This window comes from Teleopsis dalmanni, chromosome 2, assembly GCF_002237135.1.
Source record: "Teleopsis dalmanni isolate 2A chromosome 2, ASM223713v2, whole genome shotgun sequence".
Lineage (NCBI taxonomy): Eukaryota > Metazoa > Arthropoda > Insecta > Diptera > Diopsidae > Teleopsis > Teleopsis dalmanni.
Window position 1 is genome coordinate 179,638,308 of NC_051847.1, and position 12,804 is coordinate 179,651,111.

The 12,804-nt window shown below is 27.9% G+C and overlaps 1 protein-coding gene across 1 annotated transcript; it reads left to right on the top strand.

The window, feature by feature from the left end:
* Positions 1 to 1,011: 1,011 nt before the first annotated feature.
* LOC119676283 (gamma-aminobutyric acid type B receptor subunit 2-like) lies at positions 1,012 to 9,822 on the top strand. Its single transcript, XM_038087522.1, has 16 exons — positions 1,012 to 1,144; positions 1,202 to 1,305; positions 1,377 to 1,791; positions 1,852 to 1,918; positions 1,979 to 2,159; positions 3,740 to 3,958; positions 4,025 to 4,165; positions 4,231 to 4,385; positions 4,443 to 4,806; positions 4,863 to 4,973; positions 5,031 to 5,267; positions 7,641 to 7,980; positions 8,046 to 8,151; positions 8,236 to 8,542; positions 8,603 to 8,750; positions 8,834 to 9,822. Exons 1-16 carry the CDS (start codon positions 1,012 to 1,014, stop codon positions 9,436 to 9,438), a joined length of 3,633 nt encoding a protein of 1,210 aa, XP_037943450.1. The 3' UTR covers positions 9,439 to 9,822.
* Positions 9,823 to 12,804: the final 2,982 nt, after the last annotated feature.

Below are 12,804 nucleotides of genomic sequence, written 5' to 3' on the forward strand. Positions count from 1 at the left end.
AAATATTTGCTTCTGCAATATGCTATGGTGCTATTTAGTAGAACCAGAAAAAAACCGTTTCTTTGTAAAGATGGCTTGAATTCAATTCATAACATATCATCACAACTTATGATATAATTCATGTCTCTCCTAGAATATTTGTTTTTGTGTATTTGGTTTTCAAAAATAATTTATCTGTGTAAAGAGTAAGAATTAGATTCCCAGAATGCAATATTAATATAGTTTCGTCTGTAACATAAATCTTTAGATTAAGTTAGACTAATCTGACTAGCTGTCCCTAGACCTTTAACATGTAAGATGCCTACAGCAGAGCATAGAACATCAGATATGTTTCAAAATCTCTTTTAGTCTTTATGGTTTGATAACAAAAAACATATAACATATATATAAAAAATATATATAAAAAACTTGATAACATATATACCCGTCTATTCGCAGCTAATATTTCTATGGTTTCAATGCTTTGTGGAAAAAGTGATGTGGTATAATATGAATTATACGTTCGTCGTTTTTGATTAATCTGTGTAGATGTTATGGGTGATATTGTCACGTTTCATGCCAATATAAATCTTTATTTTGTGTTCTGTCACCTTCAATGAAGCATAACTAAAATCTGTGGAACATTTATTATCACAATGAAGATATATTCAAGTGAAAGGTTTAGTTATTGGAAGTTTATGACAAATGATAATGAAAAGGTTAAGATTGAGGTTTATCATTGCATACAAATCGCTTAATTCAAATAGTGGTTGTGAAAAGTTTTTGGAAATATTTCTCACTGTAATACGAGTATGACAATCGCTTTCAAAAGCTAATAAATTTTTAATTAATTCTTGACGACGGCTTTAATAATAATAATATTTAATAATAATAATATTTAATAATAATAATATTTAATAATAATAATATTTAATAATAATAATAATAATAATAATAATAATAATAATAATAATAATAATAATAATAATAATTATTAACATATCTGTGAAAAATAATTTCATATTTTTCAGCATGAAAACTTTGGTGGTAATTGCACTTCTCATATTCACTTGGAATGAAATATATGCTCGTACTGCAAAACGTTCTGATGTCTACATAGCAGGATTTTTCCCATATGGCGATGGAGTTGAGAATTCAGAAACTGGTAACAAAATAACTATATTTCCAAAATTTTGTAAACTAGAAAATATAATCTTTAAAGGACGTGGTGTTATGCCAAGTGTTAAATTGGCTTTATCGCATGTAAATGAGCATCCAAGAATATTAACTAATTATCGTTTACATATGTGGTGGAATGATACAGAGGTATTCAAATGACTGATAAATAATAAAGTTTTTTTAACATATTTATACATATATTTTTTATATATTTATAGTGCAATGCTGCGGTGGGTGTAAAATCATTTTTTGATATGATGCACTCAGGTCCCAATAAACTTATGTTATTTGGTGCAGCTTGCACCCATGTAACTGATCCGATTGCGAAGGCTAGTAAACATTGGCATCTGACACAGCTTTCATACGCAGATACGCATCCTATGTTTACGAAGGATGCATTTCCTAATTTTTTTCGTGTAGTACCCTCGGAAAATGCATTTAACGCACCACGTTTGGCGCTGTTAAAAGAATTTAATTGGACAAGAGTTGGAACTTTGTATCAGAATGAACCACGATATTCTTTGCCACATAATCATATGGTTGCTGATTTAGACAGTGATAATTTAGAAGTTGTTGAAACTCAGAGCTTCGTTAATGATGTGAATGAAAGTTTAAGAAAGCTTAGAGATAAAGGTTAAAATCTTTGCCTCAAGACTGAGTAAAAACTCTGGCTAATATTTTTGAATATTTCAGATGTGCGAATTATACTGGGAAACTTCAACGAACACTTTGCAAGAAAAGTATTTTGTGAAGCCTTTAAGTAAGAAAATTTACATAAATATATCTTTATTGATATAACGTTAAATTATATTGCCTTTAGATTAGATATGTATGGACGTGCTTATCAGTGGCTGATTATGGCAACATATTCTACGGAATGGTGGAACACTACAATTGACACCGAATGTACGGTGGAAGAGATTTCTACCGCTTTAGAGGGCACAATTTTGGTGGACTTATTGCCATTATCTACAAGTGGTGATATAACAATAGCAGGAATTGTAAGTAATTCTAAAATGAATACGAAAATATGCAATGTTAATATGGGTAATATTAAATACCTGATATTTATATAATAAGTTTTAGAAACATTTTGTATAACTAATTTGTGTTCTTCGATTGTGAACACCATTTAAGCAGATAGAGTTCTGCACATTTGGAATTTCTCACACCTCTTATTAATTTGAATATTAATTTGAATCTCATTAATTTGTTATCTTTAGCAAATATAGTCTCTCACTAGTTGTATCATCCATTTTAAATATAAATTATTATTAATTAATATAACCTCTTCTACAAAAATTGTAGTCTGGATAGGTACTTACATCTGCGTTTCTACGCATAATAATTTTAAATATCAACCTCTCTTATGCAGTGCAAAACAATATTAATTTGGATAAAATAATAGCAGCAAATTAAATTAATGGTTTCAACGGTTCCAGAAGTGATCAGTTTTGCTCGTCATTGACTACCAAGCCCCTGTTAGAGTTTCATTGATTGCAATGTTGCTAGTTATAGATTTAGAATATTACATAGACTTGACAACAAAGGAAGGTTTTGAAAACTGTTATAAAAAAAATGTTTCACCTACCAATATTGATTTATAAAAGGAACTACTATTAGAATTAATATATCTGTTATTAAATTAAGACCTTAAATCATTCAGTAAAAGTTTTTGCAAACATAATTCGTAAAAACTTGTCTTCAAGTGAATGTCCAAATCCGCTATTCTTAAAATATCAATAGTAGAGGCAATTAATCAAGGGAATAGTAAATATTTTAAACATTGTTAATTTATTAATTAAAAGTTAAGGATATATTTTTAATAAAAAAACAGAAGGACTCAACGATATGTATGCAAATTGGCCACGTTCCATTGAAAAAAATCTAATACTCTTATTGATATGCCCCGTAGAGAAATCACTTTTGTAATAGGTTTACTTACAGGTCATTGTAGTTTAGGAAACCATGCTAGAGAATTGAATCTCCCTTTCAATTGTATCTGCCTCAGTTGAAGAGTGGAGGATGAAACTGCTTCTCATCAGCTTTATTGTTGCCCAACATATGTGCATCGCCACCTTACTGCTTTAGGATTCTTCATTTTTGACGAACTTGGTTAACTACAAGACCTCCCATTAAGGTGATTCTAAACCTCTGACTTTTTTCTTATATGGTAACACAATGAGCCAATAGGCCTTAGTGGCCCTTTGGATCGTCGGTACAACCTAACCTAATTAGGGATATCCGATTTGATCTTAAATCAATAAGAGTAGTTTGCAAAAAGGTAACAAGAGAATTACTTTGCATTTATGACAAAACGTATAATTAGAAGTTTCTTTAAACAAGCACCTCCTTATAATTACCTATGTAGTCTCATTAAATGTTAAGAGATAATATCTACGTGGGTACCTATTTAAAATAACTCACTTATTTTTTAAATTTTCTTTAATAAATTGTACAATCATTATACATTATTGTTGAATGTGAAACAGTATATTGTATGTTACGAGCTGACGATTATTCTATTACAAAAGTCTAATGCATTGAAAAATAATATTCAATATAACATTTTTTTCTTCAGACAGCAGATGAGTACCTTGCCGAATATGATAGTCTACGTGGTACAGAATATTCACGCTTTCATGGATACACATATGACGGCATATGGGCAGCAGCGCTTGCAATACAGTACGTGGCGCAGAAACGTGAAGATTTCTTGACACATTTTGATTATCGTGTGAAGGATTGGGAAACAATTTTTTTAGAAGCACTACGAAATACTTCATTTGAAGGAGTAACTGTAAGTTTTAATACATATTTATTAATAAAAGTAATAAAATATTTTTATACTTTTGTTTTCAAATAGGGACCAGTCCGTTTTTATAATAATGAACGTAAAGCAAATATTTTGATAAATCAGTTCCAATTGGGGCAAAATGAGAAAATTGGAGAGTACCACTCGCAACTCGATCATCTAGATTTAACATTAGGCAAACCTATAAGATGGGTAAATAAAAACTGACGAAAAATATTAATGTTAATTAATTATAAATTATAAATTATTTTTTAAAGGTTGGCAAAACTCCACCAAAGGATCGTACATTAATCTATATTGAACATAGTCAAGTTAATTTGACGATTTATATAGTGTCCGCTAGTGCATCGGTTGTTGGTATTGTAATAGCTTGTGTCTTTTTGGCATTTAATATAAAATATCGCAATCAAAGGTATAATGTATACTCGTGTGTACATTTATATATAATAATTAAATTTTATTCTTAAAGATACATAAAAATGTCAAGTCCACATTTGAACAATCTTATCATAATAGGCTGCATGCTAACTTACATGAGTGTCATTTTCCTTGGCTTAGATACTACGCTTAGTAGCGTGGCTGCTTTTCCATACATTTGTACAGCTCGTGCTTGGATCCTAATGGCTGGATTTAGTTTAGCATTTGGTGCTATGTTTTCGAAAACTTGGAGAGTTCATTCAATATTCACTGATTTGAAATTAAACAAAAAAGTTATTAAGGATTATCAACTATTTATGGTAGTTGGTATTTTACTTTTTATAGACATTGCCATTATAACTACTTGGCAAGTGGCAGATCCATTTTATCGAGACACAAAACAATTGGAGCCAAGGGTAAAATATGTTTTTTATCTATGTTTTTTGTACACTAAGGTTTTATGTTTATATAGCATCACGAATCGATTGATGATGTTCTGGTCATACCAGAAAATGAATATTGCCAATCGGAGCATATGACAATATTTGTTAGTATAATCTATGCATACAAAGGATTATTATTGGTAATATATTGTTTTTATTCATTATATTCATTTCTTCATTACTTCTTTTTATTAAAGGTTTTTGGCGCTTTTCTGGCATGGGAGACTCGTCATGTTTCCATACCAGCTTTAAATGATTCCAAACACATTGGCTTTTCGGTTTATAACGTCTTTATAACATGCATCGCTGGAGCTGCTATTTCTCTTGTTCTTTCTGATCGAAAAGATCTAGTTTTTGTCTTACTATCGTTTTTTATAATTTTTTGTACGACAGCTACTTTGTGTTTGGTGTTCGTACCGAAAGTAAGACTGGTAGTAAGGAAGTTTTGTAGTTTTTGTAGCTGTTTGTATTGAAAAAATTGATATAAATAATATAAGCAATATATATATATAACAAAATTTACACACTATATATATATTATATGCTATATTCAATTTGTAAATATTGTCAAGTTAAAATCTAGATATACAGCTGAAACGCAATTTTTACGTGCTACACTTAGTAGCGCTCTAAGTGATAAAGACTAAATTATAAATAAATATTTAAAAATATTAAAATACAAGTAATATTAATAATAATAAAAAATATAATTTCAAAATGATAATTTAATACATTTTTAATGTTATAATATTTAATTCAAAAAAATTATAACAGTTTGAAAATCAATTAATATTTGCGGATAAAATATGTGAATTTAATAAAACTTTTTTATATATTTACATTATATTATAATTATCTTATATTTAATTATTTATATTATATATAAATATTTTTATTATAAGAAAAATAAATAGTTTTTTTCCGTTCACATAAACCTTGTCAACAAATATGTATATATATAAACAAAACAAAATTAACTACAAATAATAAAAAATAAAATAATAAGTTTATAAAATTAAAAAATGTTTGAAAATAACTATCATTATAACAAAAAATTATATATATAAAATATGAGGTAAAACAGAATTTTGAATAATTATTTGTATTAATAATTATTTTACTCTGTGTACCGCAATTATTATTAAAATTTAATTATTTAAAACAGTTATATTTAAAAATTTTTTACAAAAGAAAGAAAGAATTCTATAATTCATTCGGTTTAAATAAATTTATTTTTTATAAGTTTTTAGTTTGCTTTATTTTTTATAAATTCATAATGAAATTTAACAATTAAGAATTAAAATATAAGCAATTAATTCAATAATTCTACATCCGGTTTATGATCTCTTTCTAATATAAACACAGCAAATGAATTTGTTACTAAAACTTTTATAGCAAAATAACAAAGTATGGTTTTGGGTCAGTTGCTTTAGATGCGCTGACTCTGAGCTTCGAATTTGGCAGGACACGATTCCTGGTACTTTCAGTCTCAAAAAATTATTTACGAATAATTAAATACAAGAATTTTTTCCAACACCACTGTTGATAGGTATTTGGCAATACTCGAAACAGCTTATGGTCAGCCAAAAATTCAATTAATTAAAATAATAAAATAAAAATGGTTTTTTGTTGTTCTAGTTCACTACTTTTCGAAAAAATTTATAAAATTTATAAATTTATTTTATATAATTATTTTTGACTTTGAAATGTTTGCAACTTTGTTCATAAAATAATTTTATATGATAACTAGCTGACCCGGCGAACTTTGTTTCCCCTTGCAATTAATTTTCCTGGCTTTCGTTGCGTTGCTCTTGACTTTCATTAGCACGTGTAATTGTATCCTGGTTTCTTACATTTTCATTGTTTTCTGCCGATCTATTTAACCGACGGTTCTGGAGTAATTGTGAATTCCAAATCCGTCGACCAATATTTCCTCCTCGTCCACGAAGACGTGGCATTGTTTTTTGTACGATATTTATATCTTTACATATACATTTCTTCTTTTTTGTGTGTTCAATTTTTGAATTCGCTGGATTTACCAGGAATACCACCACATAACTTAAGATTAAAAATTGGCTCACCTATAATTATGCTGCGGAATTTAAATGCACTTAAGCTATGCAACGTCAGTTTTACAATTCATTTTAGAGATTTTAAAGTTTTTAAACAAATCAAAGTAAGCATGAATAAATTTTAAATTTTTAATATAAATGTATATGGATACTAAAAAATAAAAAATTGATTAAAAAGACATTATCCAGTGGGCCAAATTGTGAATCTAAACCTTCCTTGAATCCACTTCAACACACACAAAAAATTTCATCAAAATCGGTTCAGCCGTTTAGGAGGAGTTCACTGTCAACACACGTACAGAAGAATTATATATATAAGATAATAATTATAAAAAATAACAATTAGATTTTTATTTAATAAAGTATATAATAACTTACATTACAAAATGAAACTCTAAACAATTTAAATATTTAATGTAGCATGAGTTATAGATACTATTTACATTATTTGTTAAAATGTATAAAATCTAGACAATATTTACAAATTTAAATTAGCAAACAAACATACATAAATATATTGTTAAATTAATTTTAATTGTTGCTCTACTTTTTTTCTCAGCTTTCTCTTGTATTTGTAAAATTTATCTGATTTTATGTTGTATACGTATGTAATACTTTCTCTTAATATTCTCGTTACAATGATTTCAAAACTTTCCAAAACTTTTTATTTGAACTAAATGTGAAAAATTTTGTTTTGTAATTTGACTAAAATTTGACTTTTACTATTTTATTTAGTTGGTTGAATTGAAACGAAATCCTCAAGGTATTGTAGATAAACGTGTGCGTGCTACTCTACGTCCGATGTCAAAGAATCGTCGCGATTCTTCAGTTTGTGAACTTGAACAACGTTTAAGGGATGTGAAGAATACAAATTGTCGTTTCCGAAAGATTTTGATGGAAAAAGAAAATGAATTACAAGCATTGATACGTAAAATCGGACCTGAGGCACGTAAATGGTTAGATGGTGTGGCTTGTAGTGGTGCAGGCAATTTAAGCGGAGATACTGATCCTATACTCAACGATATTGGTAGATTATCTGCACCACCAGTACGAAGAGAAATGCCGAGCACTACAGGTTAACTTTAACACATATATAATAATATATTAAAATGTACATATATTAAATTTATATTCAAACAGAAGTTACGGAGCTTACATCAGTGGAAAGTGTAACATCTACACATGTCGAAATGGATAATTCTTTAGTTTCTGTCAATTCGACAACTTTAGCACCTTCACTACCACCGTACGTAATTGTTAAACAAACAACAAAATATAATAATTTATAATTATTAAATTTAATCATTTTAATAATATACTACGTTTCCAGTAAGAAGAAGAAAATGCAAGAAAATTTGACCCATCATAGTCATATGCCTGTACAACAACTGCAATCGATTCAACCTATACAGCAACAATTACAACATCAATTACATCAACAACAACAGCATCAAGCACTTATGCAGAAAAAAATCTCAGAGGATAAGTATCAAAGACCTGTAGAAAAACGTAATTCTGTTTCAGCACAAACTGATGAGAATATGGGTATCATAACTAAAACGAAACGGCAGGATTGCAACAGTATAAGGCGGGAAGAGTCGACATTGCGTGAAAGACGTCAATCGACAACATCACGTGTAAGTATTTGAAAGTCCATCATTTAATTTTTTAAAACCTTTTTCTTTTGTTTTAAACAGCATGAAAATGGTACACAAACTCCAACTGCTCGCCCAAAATACAATACTAATCATAGGAATTCATCAACTAATATATCTACATCGAACTCAGAAGTAAATAATGTATGCCCACATAGCATACATAATAAAAGCAATAATATCATGAAAAGTAACTATGAAATTTCTAGATACTATATATCTATACTATACTATATATCTGTCTATATATTCATTGAAAATTGTATATTTTAGCTCCAACATCATCAGATAATAGACGTGTCAGTACAGGTACTGCACTCAAATCAAACTTTGTTGTATCACAGAGTGATCTCTGGGATACACACACACTTTCGCATGCTAAACAACATTCTAGACAGTCACCACGAAATCATCAAAATCCACAACGTTGTAGTGAGCATAGCCATATTATACCCTACGACCAGAATACATCACCAATTGTACGTTCTGTGTCCGAAAAGAATCGTAATAAACATCGTCATAAACCACAAAAGGGTACAGTTTGTCAGAGCGAAACAGATAGCGAACGCGAGCGGGAACCCACTCCACCGGCCAGTCAGTGTATAACGCAACGCAAATTGAATAAGAATAATATACAATATGCGACACATCATCACTCTTCACCAAATGTAGCACCTGATAAACTACGTAAGCATCGCAACAAGACAGATTCTTCAATTTATGGTGCGAGCTCCGAAACCGAATTGCTTGATGGTGATATCTTGCCGATCTTTAGAAAATTGCTTACAGAGAAGAGTTCAAATTACAGAGGTCGCAGTGTGGTTGGCCAGAGCTGTCCAAATATATCAATTAAGTGTGATATTGTGGAATATTTGTAAAACTCTGGAAAGTTTATGTATTGTCAGCTAGCAAAGGAAAGATTTTATATACTTCTTTATTTAATTAGAATTAAATTCTAACTATAGTGTTTACATAAAAAATTTATTAGCGCAACTAAGGTTTTTAAAACTAATTCATATTTTAAATATAATTCTAAACCTTATGTAGTAAATAGAAAATGTAGTAATTATAATTATAAAAAAAAATTAAAAACCTACAGCATATTACAAATTTATTTATATATTCATAAGCAATAATCTAGGATATTTTGATTTTATAGATTGAATGTTATTAAGTAAGAAGTAATTACACGCGAATCAAATGACTTATTCTAAGATCTTAATTAGTATATATAATGTTCAGTTTAACACAAAATATATGCATTAATAAACAAAAAAAAAAAATTAAAAAAAAATGTGTTTTTAAGAATTGATATTCGATCTCTAACCATTTAAAGGATAAATTATTGTACTTTTCAGGACGATTCTTCATTCATCAATCTACTGTTACTTTTTTGTCTCTGCCTCTCTTCACTTGTACTCAGCTCCAATATCTTTTTCGGCATTCTTTCTATTGTATACTGAAAACATAGCCAAATAATCGAAAACACTGTAATTTTAGAAAAATACAGCGTATTCTTTAATATCTTTTCCCCTCCAATCCTATATATTAAAAATTCTAGTTAATTTTTTTTTTTAAATATTAAATGTTGAGTTGGTTAATTGTACTAGCGTGAACACTCCACACCTCTTTATTGCAACTAGAGGTATTAATATTTTATGTCTTTTGAGTATTTTTGTATAAGTGATATATATATATATATGTCTTATATATTTACTGCCTGTATTCCTTTCAGGATTGCAGATAAGTGTTATCAATTCGATTAAATGAAAGATATTTGTAGTTTAAAGCCGCTGCTTCCTATATTTTGCATCTGTTTTAATCATATTTTCTCTTGTATGAGAGAAGTCATACGTTTCTACTAGTAGTCCTAACTGACAATTGTTCTAAAGTTTTAATTTTTTTATATCAATGTGACTCAACCCTTCGGGAAATCTATTCTGACTATATATTCGCAAAATTATGAATAATATTATATTATTATCCGGTTATTATTTTATATATATTTATTAAACTAGTCTACCCGTTTAAAATAAATTTAGTATTTTGTACTGTAATTTAAGTAATTTATGGCGCAAGAATGTGGGATTCTATCTTGTTAGTTTGGAATAGTGTTATGTGTAGAGAAATGGTGACTTCAATGAATATACCATTTAAATAAATGATTCGTTTTAGCGATAGTTTTAAATAGTGTTAAATTTGCAACCCATATCTATATCTATAGCGCTTTAAGACATAGCAATATGAAATAAGCTTATGAAAAAACTATTAAGCGCTTTACTATTTTCTTGACTTTTAAGAATTATAACTTTAAAACGATCAGTTGCATTAAGTATTGATTTTATGTGATAGTTTATACATTATCTGATTATTGTTAAACATTTCATTGAAAATGGTACATCGTGTAAAAAGATATTCCAGAGCATAGATGAATGTAATTTCGATAAGAAATCACTATTCTTACTACAATAAAAAAAAGAATGTACCATATATTTATGAGATGACTTCTATTGTTTATTTCTATTACAGTTAATAACCAGGACATTACTCATTCACGCCAACAAAATTTGTATGTAAAAGACGTAAAAGAAAACAATAGTACATACCGTTTTACGTCCAACTAAAATATTAAAATAAAACATATTTTATAATTAATAATTAATAAACAGGTTTAGTTATAAAATGAAAATCAGAACTAATAAAAGGAACTTATGTTTAATACATATTAATAATTTTTTTACTTACATATTCATTATGATTAATTACAAAACATAACATCCTATAATTAACAAAAAAGGACACGAGCATCAGCTGTCATGGCTTTCATGTCATGGCTTATTTTTTACAAGGTAGTAGATAAGATATTTGAGAAAAATTATTGGGAATAGAAGTTAAAGTAAACCAATTCTTAAATAAATGATCAATGGATGGTGGGCTATTATAAAGAGGGCAGTTAAGAAGTCGATCGCCACTGAAAATATGCTCATGTAATAGCTTTATATGTCCAGTATGCATGCGATCATAATTTTGACATTTAAAATTAAATAAAAAATAACATATTAATAATCATGCATTATGGAATACGTAAAAAATACCATTTGGCATACAATTTATTTAAAAATAATTGTGAATTTATATTTTATTAATAGTAATAGTGAAACTGATTTGGAAGTATGACATACAGCTATGGGGCTGTACGAAATAATCGAACCGAGACATCATACAGCGAAGTCAAAACAAATGTCTAAGGATGATTATAAATGCTTATCGATATGTAACAAACCAAGAAATACATAAAGACTTGAAAGTTTCAACAGTCAAAGAAGCCATACAAGAAGTAGCTGCTGGGCATGAAAAACGGTGACTCAATCACATCAATGTAGAAGCTATTCAATTGCTGGATATTACCAATGAACTGAGAAGACTAAAGCGAACAAAACCTCATGAGTTTACATACATAATATTGTATTATAAATTATTTGTATTATAAATTATTGTATTATTATTATAAATTATAGTGTTATTATTGTATTATTATTTGTATTATAAATTTTAACATTGTATTATAAACTATTTGTATGGGAACTGAGCATTGGTTCAGTAAGCCCGCACACATATTACTTTATATTTATTAAGTACAATTCATCAATAATAATAAATTAACTAATAGTTAAAATTGTACTCCTCATATCCAATAAAAGGATCTTTTTAAAAAAAAAATTAATAGTAATTAATTGTGTAAAAACAAAATTTATATATTTCATAATCAATTTATTCATTTTTTGAATTGAACTGCAATTTACTATTGTTTAACAAAAAAAAAAAAGAAAATTCTATCATTAAATGCGCTATAAACGTGTGTTTATTGAAACATATTACCCACTGTTTAAAAAATTTATAGACTTCTTATGCTAAAAACAGATAATAATTTTTATGGTCAAAACCAATTATAATCCATTTCTAAATTTAGGCTCAGACTCGATCAAATATTTGTATATCAGACCAAACCACTTTTAAGAATAAAATTAACTTTAATTATATTCAAACGTTTACTTTTAAACGACTACATATTTTATTGGTAGATATTTGTACAAAAATTATTTTGAAACAGTTTTATATTTTTCATAATTTATTACAATCAATTCAAAATTATAACATTTAGGAATCACAATTAAATTTTATAACATCTACTTACAAATAATACATTAATTTATCACAGTGTTTTTTTCAATTTTTTTTTTATA